The sequence below is a fragment of the Centropristis striata genome, chromosome 1 (assembly GCF_030273125.1).
Source record: "Centropristis striata isolate RG_2023a ecotype Rhode Island chromosome 1, C.striata_1.0, whole genome shotgun sequence".
Taxonomy (NCBI): Eukaryota; Metazoa; Chordata; class Actinopteri; order Perciformes; family Serranidae; genus Centropristis; species Centropristis striata.
Genome location: NC_081517.1, coordinates 43742500 through 43764625, shown reverse-complemented (window position 1 = coordinate 43764625; position 22126 = coordinate 43742500). Strand labels below are relative to the sequence as shown.

General features: G+C 38.8%; 2 protein-coding genes across 2 annotated transcripts in view; one reads left to right on the top strand and one right to left on the bottom strand.

Annotated features, from left to right (window-relative positions):
• The window catches only part of slc5a10 (solute carrier family 5 member 10), a 43508-nt gene that overhangs the window by 5931 nt on the left and 15451 nt on the right, over positions 1-22126 (top strand). The window contains exons 4-9 of the mRNA XM_059343324.1: positions 912-971; positions 1961-2065; positions 2545-2650; positions 3773-3853; positions 3949-4154; positions 9206-9341. Of these exons, the coding sequence (XP_059199307.1) occupies positions 912-971; positions 1961-2065; positions 2545-2650; positions 3773-3853; positions 3949-4154; positions 9206-9341 (694 nt within the window). The remainder of the gene's footprint in view (positions 1-911; positions 972-1960; positions 2066-2544; positions 2651-3772; positions 3854-3948; positions 4155-9205; positions 9342-22126) is intronic.
• Positions 6282-21404, bottom strand: fam83gb (family with sequence similarity 83 member Gb). The gene is made up of 5 exons (XM_059343278.1): positions 20342-21404; positions 16861-17028; positions 15749-15873; positions 11143-12529; positions 6282-7674 (listed from the first exon to the last, which is right to left on the bottom strand). Exons 1-5 carry the CDS (start codon positions 20894-20896, stop codon positions 7300-7302), a joined length of 2610 nt encoding a protein of 869 aa, XP_059199261.1. The 5' UTR covers positions 20897-21404; the 3' UTR covers positions 6282-7299.

Genomic DNA, 22126 nt, shown 5'->3' with positions numbered 1-22126 from the left:
AGTACACTGTAAACAATAGCTACTCAATAAAATTGAGGCAACAGATTGCACGCAATATTATTAATTAAATTTAACAAGGTTACAAGTTGAATTAATAACAACTTAACAGGAAGTGACTGTCAATTAAAAACTAATTCTGTTGTGTTGGATTTATTCAAAATTCTCTTGATTTACACATAAAGATTATATTTAATGTGATAAAATAAGTAGATTCTATCTCAAACATTTTTATATTAAAGTTACTGAAACAACTGCCTCAAAATCAAGGACGCATTTATATTTAATACATTTTATCAAATATATTAAGTAAAATTAAATGATTACAGAATAATTTATTACAGTGCACTTTCTATGAAGGTGACATCTATAATGCATTATAAGCACATTTATAAGGCATTATAATGCATTTATAAGTTATTTGTTATTATTATTACTTATTTTTTCATTGCTGTGAATTGCCTGGAAGCTCTTCTGGTCGTCTCTTTAAAATTGTTTAAGGTTTATGACACCAGTATTCGAAAGAAGAATTTAATTCCTAGATTACATATCATTATTTTATACAGCGCTGTTACTTTACTTAAAGCTCACAAAGTCACGATACAGCGTGTTATTTATGATTAAAAGTCTTTATTCCACTTCAGAAAATTCTTTTTGAAACTTCCGTTGCTGTTGCCAGCAGCCGGCTGCAGGGGGCAGCAGCAGACATCTTTTGTATCAAGTTGTTTTAAGAGAACAAAACATGAGAAAGGAGTCAGTCAGCAGAAACAGTGCAAAGAGTTGCACATGCAGAGGCCTTAAATAGTTAAAAGTTCTGCTTCAGTTTGTCCAAAGAGACTTTTTACCTCCTGTTGTGGATGATCTGGTCAAACCTCTCTGTCCTCTTTTTGTCTCCTTTCCTTTTTTTCTCTCAGGCCACTTACGTGTTGCTGGCTCTGGCCTGGGTGTTTGTGCCTGTCTACATCTCCTCAGGGGTTAGTTTGCACGCTTGCACACACACATGCACACACACACACACACACAGACACACACACAGACACCAGGGTGCACATGTCTGCTTGTTAAGGCCGGTTCAGCAGGTACATTTAGGTGCCAAGAGACATTCTCCTTACCAGCATTCCCCGCCTTGAAAATTCCCCAACAGGGTGTCACACTACACCACACACAACTGTTAGACAAAGAACATAAATTACTCTATTTGTCTCAGTTGGAACATAATTATTTTAAAACCAGAGGAAATGTGAACTCATCAAACTTGTCTGCAGTTATCAGCTGCTAATTAGCAGTCGACAGGTTTGATGAGTTCAAGTGCTAATTACATGCACGGAAAAACTGAGCCCCTGCACTGCAAAAACAGAAAAGTTGGGTGAACTCAAAATTTCAAGGCAACAATCTTCGATAAAATTTCAAGTTGGATGATTAAACTAAATATTTTAAGTTTTGTTTTTGAGTTTGCTCAACTCTGAATTCAGATTTTTGTCAACTCAACACGATTGTAACGCCGCTATGAAATGTCAGCTAATGTTGCGACCACAATTTTGAGATAGCATTGATATGCTAATGGCTACTCTTGTAGCTGTAACAAGCAGCGCCGCTAGCATTAGTTAGCCGCTAGCATTAGTTAGCCGCTAGCATCAGTCAGCCGCTATCTTTCGCTAATGACCGAATTTCACCGCTTTCCCGCATTTCACAACAAAGAAATAAGAGTTAGCAGAACTATTGTCCCTTGTGAGTAACAACAACTCACAAACTTGTTTGTTGTGCTAACTTACATTATTGCATTTTAGGGGTAGTATTTATTTATTTTTTTTAAACATCATTATGTGTTCTCTGTGTCCACTTGGTCTGTGGTATATCCCTCATAATTTTCCTTTAAGGATTACTGGGTCTGGGTTCTTATGGGTTAAACATTGAAGTTTAAGTTAAAATTAAGTGCAGATAAAATGTTGAAATGTGTGTTCAGATCGTGACAATGCCAGAGTACCTGGGCCGTCGTTTCGGAGGAGAGAGGATCAGAACCTACCTGGCCGTCCTCTCACTGCTGCTGTCTGTCTTCACAAAGATATCAGTACGACAAAGACACACACACACACACACACACACACAAATGAAACGCTCACTTCAGCATTTAACCCTTTATCAGGCGAAGAACTATATTTGGTAACTTCAGTGGATATCAAAATGGGGTCGAGAAAAAAGTTGCAAATTTACTAGATTAAACTGGCAAATCTACAAGAAAAAAAGTTGCAGATTTAAGAGATTTAAAGTGGTGAATCAGCGATTAAAGTTGCTTTTTCCCCACTTCTTTCTCATAAATCTGTGACTTTTTTTCCACGCAGATTCACCACTTTTAATTTCTTAAATCTGCGACTTTTATTCTTGTAGATCTGCCACTTTAATCTAGTAAATTTGCAACTTTTTTCTCAAAATATTTTTTTTTTTCATTTTGGATATCCGCTGAAGTTACCAAATACGGTTCTTGGCCTGATAAAGGGTTAAGGTAACCTGCTCTGAGATTGAATCTGCGTTGTGTGTTTCCACCTGCAGACTGACCTGTACTCTGGAGCCTTGTTCGTTCAGGTGTGTCTGGGATGGAACCTCTACCTGTCCACTGTCCTCATGCTGGTGGTCACTGCTCTCTACACTATTGCAGGTACACAAACAGCCACACACACTACTTCTATTGTGTTTTTATAAAGATACCTACACTGCAAAAAAAGAAAAGTTGGGTGAACTAAAAAATTCAAGGCAACAAACTTCGATAAAATTTTAAGTTGGACAATAAAACTAAATATTTTAAGCTTTGTTTTTGAGTTTGCTCAAAATTCAGATTTTTGTCAATTTAACTGTAAGTTGTACTAACTTATAATTTTACATTGTAATAACTTTTAATCCTTACTTCTGCTAACTTCTGCAATGTGCTGAATTGGCACGATTTTAACGCCGCTATGAAATGTCAGCTAATGTTGCGACCACAATTTTGAGTTAGCATTGATACGCTAATGGCTACTCTTGTAGCTGTAACAAGCAGCGCCGCTAGCATTAGTTAGCCGCTAGCATTAGTTAGCCGCTAGCATAAGTTAGCCGCTAGCATCAGTTAGCCGCTAGCTTTCGCTAATTACCGAATTTCACCGCTTTCCCGCATTTCACAACAAAGAAATAAGAGTTATCAGAACTATTGTCCCTTGTTGTGAACCCCAACTTAAAGATATAAGTAACAACAACTCACAAACTTACTTAACTTATTGGGGTTTTTTTCTTTCGTTCACATACAAAAATAAAGAATGTACATGTTCATTTATGCTTAAAATCAACTGGAAAGAACAGAATTATAGTAGAAAAATAAAAGCAATAAAAAAAACCCCACAAAAACAAAAACAAAACAAACAAACAAACAAACAAAAAAAACCCTAGGTGGAGTCAAATCAAATATCAAAACAAAAATAAGGTTTACAAATAAAAAATATTTAAATATAAATAATACAACTCAGAGGATGTCAAAATTTCCAAAATTTCCATTTGTTAATTTTTCATGGGGTTATATTTAGTATAATAATCCATAAATGGCTGCCATGTTGTGTAAAAGGTATCTATCTTACCTCACAAACTTGTTTTTGAGCAGACAACTGGCTTCCTTTGTTGTGCTAACTTACATTATTGCCCTAAATGTCAATAATTTATATTTCCAAGTTTTACCAACTTAAATCACTGTTTTAGGCCAAAAAATACAAGTTGGTTTTCTTGCAGTGTATATGACAGTCTCACTTCCTCTCAGGTGGTCTTGCAGCTGTGATCTACACCGACACTCTGCAGACATTCATCATGATTATAGGAGCAATCATCCTCACAATCACTGGTTTGTACAATTACCATAATTATTATAAACAAACAAAGGCAACTGCAGTTATTTTTTTGTGTAGTTGGAGTTGTTGTGTGTTCCCAAATTCACAGCCTTCAACAAGATTGGTGGCTACAGCAACCTGGAGCGTGTGTACAGGATGGCGGTGCCCAGTAAGATCATTCCCAACAGCACCTGCCACCTGCCACGTGAGGACGCCATGCACCTGTTCAGGGACGCCGTCACCGGGGACCTGCCCTGGCCCGGGATGACTCTGGGGCTCACCATACTGGCCACCTGGTACTGGTGCACTGACCAGGTACGTTTAGACCACAAACAGGGGAAAACAGGCAGAAAACACCACTGCTGCAGATAGTCTAGACGGAATTGTCCAAAAAGTGAAAGTGAGGAGCATTTATGGGTACAAGTCAGGAACCGGCCTACTTTACTTATTTCAAGGGTGCTAAGTCCAAAAAAAAATGGTTCCCAAGCGAAATTTGGAGTTTTTGACCTTCTCATTTGCATATCAAAATGGTGGCCAAATTGCCCATCTTGCACAGTCGTTGGACCATTTCCCCTTAGTTTTTTGGTAAGTAGGCAATCAAAGATGAGAAAATTAAGTTTCCGGATCTATAGTCTAGGGTCAGAGCAAGAATATAGTGGAGGCTCAGTGTCTTATATATATATATATATATATATATATATATATATATATATATATATGCGCAAAATACCAACTTTTAAGGTGAAATTAAGCATAATTTGTGTCATTTTTTAAGGCTGACATAAATATTCAATCAATATCACTTTTAAATGTTCCATTTGGTATTTTGCATATATATATATATGCATAAAAAAGACACTGAGCCTCCACTATATCCTTGCTCTGACCCTAGACTATAGATCCAGGAACTTAATTTCCTCATCTTGATTGTCTACTCACAAAAAAAACTAAGGGGGAATGGTCCAATGACTGATCAAGATGGGCAATTTGGTGGCCATTTGATATACAAATTAGAAGTTCAAAAACTCAAAAGTTTGCTTGGGAACCATTTTTTTGGACTCAGCACCCTTGAGATATGTTAAGTAGGCCGGTTCCTGATTTGTACCCATAAATGCTCCTCACTTCTTATAGGAGGCCTTTATTCTGAAATCCGTCTAGACTAAGATGTGTCTTACTGTATAGTGCAGTTCCTATCATGGCCACTAAAGGCTTGTCTCAGTGCATTCTCATACTACATACTCTATGTTGTTCAGCTGATTAAGTGCAGTCATTGCTAATGAGACATTGCTGTGTTGACCTTTTTCCCCTCAACATACAGTGACAAAAATATTTGATCCCTGTGAAATTACAGAGCTTCCTGCATTTATTTGTCATAAAATGTGATCTGATCTGCAAGTCCCAAATATGGACAAATACAATGTGCTAAACCTGCAGATGAGATCACATTACATGACAAATTAATGCAAAAAAAAAAAGGTAATTTCAAAGGGTTCACATACTTTTTCTTGCCACTGTAGATGCATCTACATCCTCTAATAAGTGTTACTTATAAGTGTCACTTTTGCAAATAATTGGTCCGTTTAAAAGAGCCAAACGAAGCCTTTTTAAATAATTGTGTTTTTGTAGTTTGGCAGGGAATTGCTGCAAAATGTAAGATGCATTTCCATCACACAATTTTGTAATTATCTGAGTATGGTAGAATACTCTCCAGAGCAGGTACCATAAGAACCATAATGTTTCCAAGGAACTTTTAATTTCATAGTTAAATTTGTTGCACTTTTTTCATGCTACTTAACCTACCAGATGCCCTTCTGCTAATGTGGCTGCATCCACAAATCTCAGAAAAAGGAAAGGGAAAAAGAGCTCCACTCTGCTGCCCTGATTTTGCGCCAAACCCAACCTAAAAGCTACCATTATATTTTTTTCTGCAGCTCATGAGGCAAAAACAGACATACCTACTTAAAAATACTTCACTGTACAACACACAACCACCAAACTGATGTTTGAGACACTTTCGTTCAGTCAAAATTTAAAAAAACCTTAATTAACTGATCAATTACGCTGAGGCAACAACAGAGCTCGGTCAGAAACAAACAGTTCTTTTATTTACAACATTCACTTTTGGTCCCACATCAATATTTAAAATTGCATACACACAAGTTATCAACACAGTAGCCCCGCCCCTAACCCCATCAGTAACCAATCACAGTGCTCAACACCACAGCCCGACTCTTTTATCAGTAAGGAGATACAATCTTCTGATCTTGGATGTCACAAATGCACCACATCTGCATAGGTTATGGATATGGAAAAAAAAATCTAATTTACAGTAAACAATTCCGAAAAAGTAAAGTATTTGAGGTAATTAAAAAAAATGTTCAAAGGGGTGTTTACAAAACTGAAGTGCGTACATAAGTTGCCAGAGGAGACGAACACAGCTGAAGATATCTGACTGGTTATCATCTACAAAACACGGTGCATCCTGTAGAAATATTACCACAACTCTTAAGGGGATCCGTGCTAAAAAAGACGAGTAGCTGTATTTCTTCTGAGGTGTCAGTATGTGCCTAAAAATTCATCATCGTCTAGACATTACTGAATCCATTCTGTCAGAAGCTTTTTGCCGAGCAGGATTGGTTTTTAACCCTTTATCAGGCGATCAGAACCGTATTTGGTAACAATTCAGCAGATATCCAAAATAAAAAATAAAAATATTTTGAGAAAAAAGTTGCAAATTTATTAGATTAAAGTGGCAGATCTACAAGAAAAAAAGTCGCAGATTTAAGAGATTTAAAGTAGCAAATCTGTGTGGAAAAAGTCACAGATTTATGAGAAAGAAGTGGGAAAAAAACGACTTTTTTCGCACAGGTTTGCCACTTTAAATCTCTTAAATCTGCAAATTTTTTTCCCGCAGATTCACCACTTTAAATCTCGTAAATCTGCGACTTTTTTCGCACAGATTTGCCACTTTAAATCTCTTAAATCTGCGACTTTTTTTCTTGTAGATTTGCCACTTTAAATCTCGTAAATCTGCGACTTTTTTCGCACAGATTTGCCACTTTAAATCTCTTAAATCTGCGACTTTTTTCTTGTAGATTTGCCACTTTAAATCTCTTAAATCTGCCACTTTTTTTCTTGTAGATTTGCCACTTTAATCTAGTGAATTTGCAACTTTTTTCTCGACCCCATTTTGATATCCACCGAAGTTACCAAATAAAGTTCTTGGCCTGATAAAGGGGTTAAGGTGATCTGATCTGAAAAATCAAAATCAAATCAAACCTCCATCCCTTGTCAAAAAACCCCCAATTAAATAGTTATTGTATTCTGAGCCTTAGGGTTTGCAACAGGAAATGGTAAACATGCCAGAGATGAAGAAGATTCCACACGGAAGAGTCACCACTTTCTTAGCAGGAACAATCAATCAACAATCCTCCTCAGGTACCTGCGCTGGCCTGCAGTTCTACCTGTTAGCGCTGTTGTTTTGAGAAGCTTTCTTCTGTGGCGCTCCACCTCGTGACCTCAAGTGTCTAAAATTGCCCAGTTTTGCGAAAGATAATCCTAGTAGCCCTGATTGGTTTGCCGGCGGCTGTGGTGAAGCGCGGTCGGTCGTCTTCCCGTAACCAGGGCTGTGTCGTCGTGGAGACCGGCCGGATCGCGTCTCTACGCGCCGCTGCGCCGACTCCGGCTGCAGCGTCTGACCCTGCCAGTAACGGTGTCCTCCAATCACAGGCACGGCAGCCCGGGTGGGCCGGTGATAACTTCCTGGCTTGGCGATGATTACTTTAGGTCCTCGCTGCCGCGCATCACGACCTGGAGATTTAGAGTTGTGGAACAGCTGGAAAGAGAGAGGAAACACACAGAGAGAGATGAAGATGAAGTCCAAAAGAAGTGCTGTGTCTTAATTCATACTTCTGTTATGCTTCTCTTACTGAACAAGCTAAAGAGCAGCTTCAGCCACAGACTCATTCAACCTGCTGCTCCAAGGAACCAGACAGGAAGTCCTTCCTTCCTTCTGCAATAAGACTCTATAATTCATCTACCTCTGCCAGAACCAACATTACAGAAATGCACTAAATCTACACATGACACTTTGCTGTTATTAATATTATTACTATTATTATTATTATTATATATATTATTATTATATATACTGTTGCTGACATTACTATTATTATTATTACTATATACTGTAATATACTACTGTTATTATTATACTGGCCTTATTTATTATTATTACTATTATTATATATTTATATATTATATATCATATTATTTTATTTAGAATAATTTTATTTATTTTTATTTTATATTGTTACTATTTATTATTACATATTATATTATATACTGTACTATTATTATTATTATTATATACTGTCTAGTCACTATAGCATTGTTGCCATCATATCATCAGTATAATTATAATTACCATCATCTTGCCAACCTACCAACTGATCTTCTTTTTTTAACTTCTTAAGTGTCCTTGTTCTATTCTGTGTTTTTTTTTTCTATTGCTGTTTTTATTTATGCTACCTCACTATTTTTTTCTATTGTATTTTATTGTATTTGATTCCGGACTGCTGTGACAACCGAATTTCCCTTCGAGGATGAATGAAGTTAAATATCTATCTATCTATCTATCTATCTACTTACACTTGCTGTAAGTGCTTAAGTTGCCTATGTTTTCTCTTTTTCACTGAGTACATACGAATACACTGAAGTCAGATAGACTGCTGATATGGCATGATATTTGTGGCTGGGTAGGTAAGTTAGTCCATAGTGTATGCAGTTTACTCCATGGAAGTGTACTAGTGGAAGTATCAAAAGTGTCTAATTGTCAGGCTACACTGTAAATCCTTCACTCAGCATCTCTCACATGGAGTACCTCAGGGAACAACCCTCGGCCCTTTACTATTCTCTACATTTTTTTTTCATTTTTCTATATATTTCGATGGTGTTGATAACACATTTTTTAAAATGTATATTCAAATATTTTTTTTTTATTGTGGAATTGAGGGAACATCAATCAAACTGGTGATGGTTTATTCATTTTAAAAACAGCTTTAATTGTTTTTGCGGATTAACTATTCAAATATAACACGACTGGATTTTAACGTTAAATTGTTTTTTTAAGACCCCAAATTTCTGACGTACAAAATCCCTCACCTAAAAACACATTCTTTTAGAATTGCAATTTCTTACATTTTCAATATGTGGTTATACTGCATTTATTCTTTTCTGTTTTTTTTCCTAATTCTTTTTGTGAAATTGCACTTTAAATGTTATCCAGGTATACTTCATTATACAATTCACTCTATAAAATGAACTTAGTTTTCTTATAAATATAGTTATTGTTTGTGTTTTTGTAGGTGATTGTACAACGGTCCCTCTCTGCCAAGAACATGAGTCATGTGAAAGGAGCATCCATCCTCGCCGCCTATCTGAAGATGTTGCCCTTTATCTTCATTATCCTCCCGGGCATGATCAGCCGAGCCCTCTATCCAGGTGCGTGCACAAACATGTGGGTGGACAATCTTACACGCCTTTTAATTTGGAAAAGGGAATGACATGTTTACTGTAAGCAGGCAGTGGCTTGCTTCGGTGAAACACACCCAACGTTAGTGGGACTTATATAAATGTCTGTGTCTTCCTAGAACTTCCTGCTTGTTCATGTTGAACATTATTCCTGGAAACCTCCAAGCCAGTCAGTGTATGAATGTATGAAAACAGCTAACACTGATCAAAATTCCACAGTGATGTCTTGCATAACAGTTCAAAACCAAACAATATCAAGTTTACAGTGATATAAAAGGACAAACAGCATAATTGAGTAGCAGAGACTTGCCATTTTTGCTTAAAAAGTAGTTAATGGGGGCATATAATAATAATCTTTTTCAGGTTCATACATATAACATACGTATTTTGGGCTTCTAATGGAACATTAACCCTTTATCAGGCAAAGAACTATATTGGGTAGTTAGAGTCAGGTAATAATTCGAGAAAAAAGTTGCAAATTTACTAGATTAAAGTGGCAAACCTACAAGAAAAAAAGTAGCAGATTTAAGAGATTTAAAGTGGCAAATCTGGGCGAAAAAAGTTGCAGATTTATGAGAAAAAAGTGGGAAAAAATAAACTTTTTTCTCCCAGATTCACCACTTTAAATCTCATAAATCTGCGCATTTTTTTCTCCTAGATTTGCCACTTTAATCTCGTAAACTTTTTTCTCAAAATATTATTTACGTATGTTTTGTTTTTTTTACACATTCTGGCAGTATGTAATATCCTCCGATATTCTCTAGGGTTGAAATTTGGATTTGAAAGTATTTCAATTGCTTCCTGCTTCCTGCTTCCTATTAAGGGTTAAAGTGGTGAATCTGGGAGAAAAAAGTTGCCTTTTTCCCACTTTTTTTCTCGTAAATCTGTGACTTTTTTCCTTGGAGATTTGTCACTTTAATCTAGTAAATTTGCAACTTTTTTCTCGAAATATTACCTGAAGTTACCAAATAGAGTTCTTTGCCTGATAAAGGGTTAAGCATGTTTACTGTTCAGAAAACACATCATTTTCCTAATTTTGCCTGTCTAAATATACCTGTAGGTAAGGAAAGATGCTCATCTTCACATTTGACAACCTGATGCAAATGTGTGACATTTTACTTATTATTTTTATTTACTTAAAAGGAAGTACTTATCCATAGTCAGTGTATTACCTACAGTATACATACATACAGTCTTTCTAAAATAATCCTCTAGACCAGTGATTCCCAACCTTTTTCTTGAGGGACCCACATTTTTACCATTGTAAACTTTCAGCTATTCTCAACCTTGAATAGCTCACACGCACAGCAGTTGGTGTCGCGAGATGATTTCTGAGGGTCGCCAAATCATTTTGGAAGTCAGCTCTATCTCCACTGTGTGTTCATGTGTTAATGTGTTTTTGGTCACTTAATGTCTTCTTTTGGTCATTTTGTGTTGTTGTTTTTTTGTCATTTTGTGTCTTTTGGTCATTTTGTGTCTTTTTTTGATCATTTTGTGTCTTTCTTTTAATCATTTTGTGGTCAACTTGTGCCTTTTTTGGTCATTTTGTTTCCTTTTTTGGTCATTTTCTGTCTTTTTTGGTCATTTTGTTTCCTTTTTTTGGTCATTTTCTGTCTTTTTTGGGTGATCCGAACGGTGCATGTGAGATTCTGTTCAGTGAGCGGGAGTCGCAGACAACATGCATGTTAAATTGGGGGTCGCGACTCAAAAAGCTTGAGAACTACTGAACTAGACAACTAGACAAGGATTATTGTCTTATATAACATAATACCTGTCCTATGTGCCTGTGTGGTGAGGGGTGTCCTAGTCTGCGGAGCTGCTGTGATTCCCTAATAAGGGCAGTGCTGTCTTCTGATTGGCTGGGCTCCCGCAGGTCCAGCATGCTCTGGGAGAAGCGAGCCATCATGTTGATCCCGTCCCCTTGCCGCTGGCCGTGCCCCGACCCCGTCACCCCGTTGCTTCTCGGCTCACTGGGCTCCACCTGCGGACATTCATAAAACTCCTCCTCTGACTCCGTGGAGTTGCTTGAAGGCCGGTCGTCGGTGGCTCGGTCACAGATGACCTTGGTGCTGTCCTGGCTGCCCTCGCCGGTGCTGCCAGAGTCCATGTCGTCAATCTTTGATGCTAATCGGCTACGGCTAGGCGACAGCATCTCCAGTGTTCCCTTTTTGTTTAAGCCGTCGAGACTTTCCAGTTGGTCCGTTTTCATGAGGATGACCTGTGGGTGGCCGGGCTGATCCTCAGAGGGGGGGTCTATGATTAACTGCAAGGTGCGGCGTTTAGGAACAGGAGGAACTACAGGAGCAGCGAAACAGGCCTCTGGAGCTGGTTTGGGATCGTCTGTCGGCTGTGACTCAGCAGCAACATTCGATGGTGAAGTTGCATTTGGTTTGTGTGCGTCTTGTGTTAAAGGTGTGCTGGGTTGCTGAGGGGGTCCTTTGGAGTCCGTCTCATCAGTTTGGTCTTTATTTGGAGCGTTGTGCGTTTGCTCTTTGAGCTGTTTCTTGGTTGGACTCGCAGGAGAAGGAGAAGAGGCGTCTGCACTTTGATCTGCAGAAGGATTTCCTGCTGCTTTTGCATCCTGAGCTGCTTCCTCAGTCTTTGGTGGCAGCACCAGTGGAGAGCTGAAGCGTATCGCCTGGCTGAACTCAAACCTCTCCGACCTCTGTAAGTGAACCTTATGGGATCGCTTTTCATCCGTGATGTTGATAAAGCCGATCACGTCGCTGGGCGGGTCTGGCTCCGGCCAGGTGGGCAGGTACGGGATCAGGTACGCTTTCTCCAGGTGGGCTAACCCGGGATGTAAGGGGGGCTCCTCTACAACCTGTTTGACACGGCGTGTCATAAACTGCAGCCCTTTGGGGTGCTGGGAGTTCTTGTTGCTGGACGTTTGGTCAGAAGAACTTGTGTGGGTTCCCGTGGCAACAAGGGCATATTTGGGATTGATGAGCTTCCTGGCAACAGCAGCTGAGACGGGAGCAGGAGCCACCTGAGGGACCGGGTCTGGGATGGGTTCATCCACCATGGCCACCTTGCTGAGAGACACACCTCTGGATATCAGGTAAAGGTCACGGAACTGGAAGTCGAAGGTCTCCGTCGCCTGTCCTGTGATCACAGTGATGAGGTTACGGTCCAAGCGGGAGGAGGACCAGGTGAAGCTGGAATAACAGAGACATGGAAACATAAACTCACAGCATAACTCCCCTAATATGTGCTCATTTGAAAAAAGGCTCACACAAATTTTTCTCAACTAAATCTGTTCACATCTAAACATCTTCTATGTCACAACTCCGACAGAGAGAATCATACTTTTAGTTTGATCATTACACCAGACATTTGTACCCTGAAGTCATGCATCATAAAATGTTCTTCCATCACATGAGCACTATGAGTGCCTCCAACTGTATTAGTAAAAGCATGACAATGACAAAACTAAGAGTCTGTATTTGTTAAAGTGAAGGTTTATAGTTGTGAAAGATCAAAAACAATGTAATTGCTGCAAAAAGCCCAAGAAAAAAACCCCAGTTTGTAATCCTAGTTTTGTTTTTTGGATATTTGACAAATGTTCTCAAGGCTTCTAAACTTTGTCTGCTGCTTCGTGCTGAGCAGTGAGTGAGACTGTGTGTTTTTATTGCTATTTTGCTGAAAACAGCAGCCTGCTGCTATGTGATACTGGGTGAGAGAGGTGAGAGTGAACCAAGACAGCAGAGTTACGAGCAGGGTTTTACAGTACCGACTGAAATAACCCAGTACCAAGTAGTATTAAAACTACTTCAGTCAAATTACATCTGCATTCAATCCATTTTGTAGGGAGAAAAAATATTGGTAACACTTTCTATGAAGACTACATCTATAGTGACTGCACTCATAAACACATATAAAGCTTCATGATGCACTATATCAACAGTTATAAATATAGCTTATAATGACTTATAAATCCAAGTGTCTTATGAGTGCTCTTGACTGGTTATAAACTACAGGCTGACTGATGAGGCTTATAATACATTACAACTACTCATACCCCTCTATACACACACCTCAACAATCAATTGTTATAAGGGCTCATAGGATGCCATAAGTATAAATAAATGATCAATGTATGCTTTAAGTAAAGTGAGGTTCATATAGACGCATCTATAATGCAGTATAGCTAATCATGATGTTTCATGATAAGCTATATTTATAACTGTTGATATAGTGCATCATGAAGCTTTATGTGTTTATGAATGCAGTCATAATGCATTATGATTGATTATAATGAGAATTATAATTCACTATGAATGCGCTCATAATGCACTATAGATGTAGTCTTCATAGAAAGTGTTACCAAAATATTTTTATGATTTTGCTCGCAGACAATCAGTGCAATGGCTTATCACTTTAATGCAACATGTGATTGGTCCACTACTGCTACAGATACCATCCATACAGTCTGCTGTGCAGTGAGCATGGTGTATTTGATGGAGACATCAGTTTAGTGTGTAATGTATTTGTGTAGAAATCATTTGGATGCAGAGAAATGGTTGTGATATTTTATGCAACTCAATGCTTTGCATGATGGGTAGGAAAAAAGGTGTCAAATTAAGTATTTTTTTGGTATTGGCATCACTTTAGGCATGCTGGGGTTGTAGTTGCAAGCCAGAAAACCAAAACAATGAGCTGAAAGACACCAAAATGCTCTGCAAAGCCAGTGATAATTAATTATATGTGGGTTCATCTGTAGGTACGCATGTGTCACATAGTGTAAATTACCTTTAGCAAGGTTCTTTGTGGTTTATTTATATTATATAGCTTGTTTTCATGTTTGTATATTTTCAAAGTGTTTTACAATGTTGTGATGCTTTTATTTTGAAAGGTAGTGACAGGGAAAAAAAAGGTGGAACGGTAAAATGAAATACGAACTGTAAATAATGACGAGTGCTTCATAATTCATATAAAGTTGATATAAAGTGTCAACCGTCATTCAGCCTGGGCAGTGGCGGTTCTAGACCAGTTTTACTGTGGGGGCCAAGGAGGGGCCAGTGTTTAATCAGAGGGGCACATTAGCACATGAAAAAATGGCAAAGATGATATTTAAGTATTTAAAATCTTTGAATGTCTTGAAAGAGACACAAAATGACCAAAAAAGACACAAAATGAGAAGGCAGAATAACAAAAAAAACCCACAGAAGACATAAAACTAACAAAAAAGACACAAAATGACCATGAAAAGGCACAAAAATAACTAAAACAGACACAAAAAAGACACATAAATGACACCAATGACAAAAAAGACACAAAATAAATAAAAAAGACGCAAAAACAGACACAAAATTACCAAAAAAAGACACAAAATGACCATAAAAAGACACAAAAATGACTAAAACAGACACAAAAAAGACACATAAATGACACCAATGACAAAAAAGACACAAAATAAATAAAAAAGACACAAAAACAGACACAAAATTACCAAAAAAAGACACAAAATGACCATAAAAAGACACAAAATAACTAAAACAGACACAAAAAGACACATAAATGACACCAAAGACAAAAAAGACACAAAAAGACACATAAATGACACCAAAGACAAAAAAGACACAAAATAAATAAAAAAGACACAACGACAGACACAAAATTACCAAAAAAAGACACAAAATTACCATAAAAAGACACAAAAATGACTAAAACAGACACAAAAAAGACACATAAATGACACCAATGACAAAAAAGACACAAAATAAATAAAAAAGACACAACAACAGACACAAAATTACCAAAAAAAGACACAAAATTACCATAAAAAGACACAAAAATGACTAAAACAGACACAAAAAAGACACATAAATGACACCAATGACAAAAAAGACACAAATTAAATAAAAAAGACACAACAACAGACACAAAATTACCAAAAAAAGACACAAAAAAGACACAAAATGACTTACAAAGACACATAAAGACATGAAAAGGATTCAAAAATGGACAAAATAGCCCAATAAGACTCCATAGAGTTAAACTATTATACAATGTAACATTCTGGGTTCCTTTTGTGTACAATGAGATATTGTTTGAACACAAAAAAGGTTAGAATTGTTCCATTGTTCGTTGTTATAAATTGATCATTTTATTATTAATTTGACTCAGGGGCCACAGCAGGGGCCAAAGGCTTCTTCACAGGGGCAGTGGCCCCTGGAGGCCCCTGAGTAGAACCACCACTGAGCCTGGGATGCTACACATCGTGATTCAATTCATATTCACAGAAATATAATGAAAAAAAAACTAAAAATACATACACACAATAGATAGAAATGCACAGAGTGAATGCACACTTCGACTATTATTATATTATTATTATTATTATTATATTATATGCTGTGTAGCACACTGCTGACCTGTATGAACCAGAGATGGCTCTGTCTCCATCTACCAGCAGGAACTTCTGGCTCAGTGCTCCACGAACTTTCTGTGCCGATCGTGTGAAGAACTCCACACCGCCACAGCAGCGCACACGCAGATTCTACACACACACACACACACACACACACACACACACACACACACACACACACACAATACACGCAGGGTAAACGCTATGAACAAAGAGCCTCTTGGGGATTCAGTGTTGATGGCAGGAAGGATTTGGATGAAAAAAAGGGAAATAAAGGCGCAGAAGAATGAGCTTTTTGTTTCTCAAGAACAGTTCTTCGCTGTTAATACCACTATAAAATTGTGTTGGCTTCCTCAGCAGGTTAGTGTGTGTGGACTGCATCTATGTATGTGCATGCTCGCACGACACACCCTGCGGTGTTTGTCTTTGGCCCCGTGATAAGGGTGTGGTTCCTGGCTGAGCGTTCGTTACCTTGTAAGTAAATGTTCTGTGCGAAAAACTCACAGGAGACGCTGAGGACAGGAGTCATAAATACTCATAATAACAGCAGATATGACATAAAAGACAGAAGTTGAAAGGGACGGGAGGTCTGGTGGTTAAGTTAACGCCGTGAGGAAGGAGAAATGAAAGAGAAACACGTCACAGAAAGTGAGACTGTGCGTGGTTTATCTAATTGTCTGCAGCACAGACTGGAATGTGCTTAGTGTCGTCCCAGTCTAAAATGCTTAGAAAAGCCCCCGATAACAAGTATTTTCTGTTACTGCCTGGACCAGTTCAGAATAACAAAGACATTCAGCCTATGGCGAAACAACTGGTTGGTGCATGCACCTTATCAAGGCCTGGAGGCAAAAACCTGTTTCACCGACGTCAATCATGTGCCTCATTTTCAGATATTCCCCTTTTATAGTAACATACTTATTGCTGAAAATGTGACTTTAATCAAACACTTTTTATTGGAAACGTTGGAGCTTTTTAAAACAAATAGTTTTCTATTATTGTACACTTATCAAGAGGAGTCATCTATCCAACTGGCCCGCTTCCCGGCTTATCAAAACATCATCTGGGTGTGTGTTTGTGTGTGTGTGTGTGTGTGTGTGTGTGTGCATGCATGCATACCTTTAGGTGTCCACGGTGCATATCAGCTCTGCCACACATGGAAAGAAAGCAGGGGACTGCAGCAGTGTCAATGATAATGTATACGGGGATTTTACGTTTGTAGCTTGCATCCAGCAGGTCTCGAAAGATATCCACGTCTGTGAACACATCCATCACCACCGCTATCACCTACACACACACACACACACACACACACACAGGAAACCACAAATGGCGTTAGAGTTTCCTGCTCTGTGTGGGTGGGTCCAAATTAACAATATAACAAACCATTAAATCCTCATACAGAAGCTGGGCACTTGAGAGAACTACATGTAAAAAGTCGATTAAACCCTTAACCCTTTGATGCACAACATGGGTCTAAAGCATGGGTCTCAAACTCGCGGCCCGCGGGCCAATAGCGGCCCTCGTCACGATATTTTGTGGCCCCCACCTTGATATGAAAGTTTAATGTGAGTTTTATATGAATGACACTTTACTGTGTTGTGTGTGGAAGGTCCCTTTAATAACTTTTTTTTTGTGGTAATTTTGTGTCTTTTTTTGGTAATTTAGTGTCTATTTTTGGTAATTTTGTGTCTTTTTTAGTAATTTTGTGGTGTCTTTTTAAAATTATTTTGTGTATTTTTTGGGTCATTTTGTGTCTTAAAATAATTTTGTGTGTTTTTTTGGTAATTCTGTGTCTTTTTTGGTAATTTTGTGTCTTTTTTGTCATTTTGTGTCTTTTTTAAAGTAATTTAGTTTTTTTTCTGTCATTTTGTGTCTTTTTGATCATTTTGATACTGCCTCTAGCGGCCCCCAGGTAATTTGAGTTTGAGACCCCTGGTCTAAAGTGACCCGACTGAGTTTTTAATTTTCTATAACTTTACAATAAATGAATTTCATCATTCAGTATTCCAGGTTTTCTTAAATCAACTTGTTTTTGATCATCATACATCCTAATATTTTGTTTTCATTTCTTACTTTTTGAATAAAAACCCTTTTTGTATCACTACTCTTCTAATGCACAGCATGGGACAAAAATTTCATTATGGGGGTATTGTGTGTATAATTTTAAGGAAAAATGAATTTAATCAATTTTGGAATGGAAAAAGTGAAGCGCTGTGAAAACCTTCCAGATACACTGTATGTGTGACAAAATGATACACAAACATGTTAAATATATGAAATATATGAGTGTGGAAAGTAACTATTTGAAACAAATGACTATTATTATAGTATTAGGTCATTTAATTTTAAATCAAATTTGGATGAATGAGTCATTTTTGACCCATGTTGTGCATTAGAAGGGTTAAAAACAAAAAATATGCCAGTAAAGAGACTTCTAGATGCAAAAACTGCTTTGCAATGTGGTGTTAGAGTGTGAATTGGCTGCACATTGTGTGTTCTGTAAGTTTTAACAACACAATACTAGTGACAGCATGGGACTCTTCACACAGGACTGTCTATGCACTCTTCACATGACCCAGATTAATATTTAAAACTAGGCAAAGTTCACTCCCAAAGACTGACAACTCAGCAAATGAGCTCATCAAGGAAACAGCTCTGTGAAAAGTTAACCAACGTCGAGGTTAGAATATGTTTTCAGATCAGCTTTAATGCCATTTAATTATAGTTATGCACAATGATACATGTTCCTGTCAATTCTAGACAAAGTTAAAAACATGCATGCACAAACTACATGTTGAGAGTTTAGTTGAAGCATTTGAGGAAAAACTTTTGGCAAGCAGTGAGAGCTACTTCACTCTGGAACTGGGTCAGACTAACTGAGGTCTCTTGTTGCCTTCAGGCCAAGCTTGACTTCTGTACATGCATCTGCCAGGCAAGGTTATAATAGTTTAGGATTTTTCATTAGTTTTAGTTTTAATTTCGTTGTGAATTTTTGTTTTCAAATTCAGTTAGTTTTAGTTAGTTTTTAGAGTGAGTTTGCTAGTTTTAGTTTAGTTTTTATTTTTTGAAAATGCTTAGTTTTAGTTTAGTTTTTATTAGTTTTAGTGTTAGTTTTAGTTTTTTTGTAATGGGTATGTGCCTTCATTTCCTTTGGTTTATCCATCTCAGCCTCAATAAGGTTATTAACTCTTTGTATTTTGGTTGAAGTGTAGACATCCCAGTCTCAGTAAACATATTTACCATGTGTTCCTGCATGTTGAAATAGAAACACTGAATTATGTATGAAAAAAAGTTGACAAAGACGAAAACGAAGGACATTTTCACTATAATTTTAGTTTTAGTTAGTTTGGTAACCACACAATACAGTTTCAGTTAGTTATAGTTTTTAAAAAAACTCTTGTTTTTAGTTTTATTGCAGTTAACGAAAATGTTTTATCAATTTTAGTTTTCGTTATTTTGTTTCGTTAATTATAATAACCTTGGTGCCAGGATTTAGGTGTATGAGAGGTAAAGCTGGCATGTAACATTTTCACCGACGGCATTTTTTTCTCCACTGGCGTGTCAAGATCAGACTTGTTTTATTAAAACTTTGTTGTGTGCGTGTGAGAGTGTGTCACATGTGAGAGAAGAGGGAAAAGGGAAGAAGCCTTGTGATAAACATAGGCAAAGATTATGACGCATAAATTGGAGGGATCAAAACAATCAGTCTTTCTAATTATTTAACATGAAAACATGAAACAAAAACACCTACAATGTGTGGGCTGCAACTAATTAATTAAGAAAATCATTTTAACTCTAAACCTTATAGACCTGCAATACCTTTGTGAAAATTGTTTTCTTAACTGTGTTAGACATGCACTGCTTTGTAGTTTGTGGTCTTGTGGTAATAAACTGCTTTATACACTGAGCCACCAGACAAATAAACACTCACAACTCTAATCAATAGCACTGACATACATATTTGTTTCCATTACTGTGTTGTGGGATGATGCAGTGCTGTAGTGTTTTTGTATTTGACTGTATTACATTAAAATGTGTTTTTGTCCTCCATGTTTCCATAAATGAAGGAGCCAGATATAAACACCACACAATATAATGAAATCCTAAATTGCAACACAAGCGTGATCTTTAAAAAGTAAGTTACACAAATAGGGCAGGCTATTGAAAACAGGATCACATTACAGTCTCTTGTGTAAGATTTTAGAAATGCTTGACATGTTTTTAATTCCTTTTCATTTGATCTCATTTATCTTATTGACTTCATTTCTTCTTTGCTCATGTCCTTTTCCTTATTTTGTTTGTTTTGTAAAGCACTTTGTAACACCATCAGGAAAAGTGCTTTATGTCTATAAATATGTTATTATGAATATTTCTACACTATAATGTGCAATGGGTTTTGTTTTCTTTTGTCTCTTATCTATTGAGGATGTTGTAACTTAATTAATAACTGTATAATAACACCATCCTCTCTATCACTGCCTACCTTCTGCGCTGATGCAATGGTTTTTGTTTTCTTGTATATCTTATGTATTGTGGGTGATATTCTCTGTTTGATTTGATGAACTTCATTAATTACTGTATAATAATAACTACCTACCTTAGAGGCTGATGCAATGGTCTTTCGCACCACCTCCTTGATGTGTGTGTGCCCCTCGGTGGGAGGTTGTGTGTACACGGTGACACGCGTGACCCCCCGGTAGGAGATGGCCTCGGGCCAGCCGAGGTCCAGCTCCGCCACTGAGGCCTCCGACCGGTCCGGCCAGTACTGGAGCGACACCTCACCGTCTCCCACAAACTCCCCGGACCCCGGGGTGAGGTTCCCGGGCCCCGGGGTGAGGTTCCCGGGCCCGGGGGTGAGGTTCCCAGGCCCGGGGGGAAGGCTTCCGGGCCCCGGGGTGTCCGGCTTCTGATGATGCTCGTGCCCGGGCCTGTAGGCCTCCACTGTGCGCGCAACCCGCTCCAGTTCCGGTTCCGAAAGGAACTCGCGGACGCTGTGCTCGCGGAGGTGGTCCATGAACGCCTCGCGGCCCTTGGTGACTAGCGCCTCGAGCGCCAGCCGTTGGTCCTCACTGTAGAAAAACTCCGGTTTGCTCTCGCTCACGCGCCAGTTGACGTGGTGGTTGTCCAGACACTGGACCTGAGACAGCGCCATGGCAACGGTTCACCCGCCGGTCAGCTAACAGTTATAACACCCGAACCACTCTGACCCAGTTTCCACTCGTCGGTCCTGCGGGTCAAACCTCCAAAAAACGGTCATAACGGTCCATAACGTGTCCGCGTGACCTGCTGGGGCCGTGAAGTAAACAGTAAACAGATCCTCCGAAAAGGAAGCAATAAAATGTCAGACTTCCTATTTACAGCTGATTTGTGTTTTGTCTGTAATATGCTTTGAAGTTTGCACAATAAACATATTATAAAAAATAAAAAAATAATAAAAACAGATCCTCCGGTGGGGGGGAGATGTTCATCTGAGGGGCATCAAACCATCAACCAGCTCCTCACAGCAATGGTTCCTCACTCTCACTCAGGTGTTGCTGGAATAAAAGCTTTCCCGCCCAGCGGCCACGCCTTCACCTGCCGGGGGGCCGGACGTCCAATCCAGTCCGGTTCAGCAGCTCCAGCCGCGGGGCCCGGTGCAGGCAGACATGGGGGCAGCTGTCTGTCTGGGGAGATGAGTGTTTTGCCAATGAGTCAAACCGACTCTGAACACTCACTTGTGAAAGAGAAAGAAGTCATTAATCCTCCTTTAATAGTGTTGAAACTGTCGGTGAGTCAAACCAACTGCTGACGAGTCACTTTTCTTCCCTTTTGTTGGAGCGTCTGTCCGCCACGGTTCACAGCCCGTTTCAGCTCAAACTTCAAAAAAATGGTAACTGAGGGGTGGTCCGTAGCGTAGTGGGTTACACAGGCGCCCCATGTGCAGAGGCTACAGTCCTCGCGGGTTCGAATCCGGCTTGAGCTCCCTTTGCCGCACGTCCTCCCCTCTGTCACCCCCTTTCTATCTGTCTCACTATCAATAAAGCCTTGAAAAAAAATGGCAACTGTTGAGTTCCTAGAAGGACAAAAAAAAACTCGTAAATATGGCTCACGAGGCGCGTACGTGTCTCCACTTTCACTGGGTACGTGTCCACGTCGGGTTATCTTTGCGCGTTTTCCTTTAAATCGGTCCTCCAGACAGACAGAAAGTGCAGCGAGGTCCGGTTCAGTGTGGAGCCGCCGGTGAGTGCCTGCCCCTGGAATCCGGCAACGGAAGCTCTGTCACCGGGGGCAGAAAGGCGGAGTGTCCGGTGGTGGGTGAGGGAAGAGCGGCAGTAACTCCACCCTCTGGCATGGACACAGATCCTGTTCTCCATAACCAAAACACAACCACTTAAGAAAGACA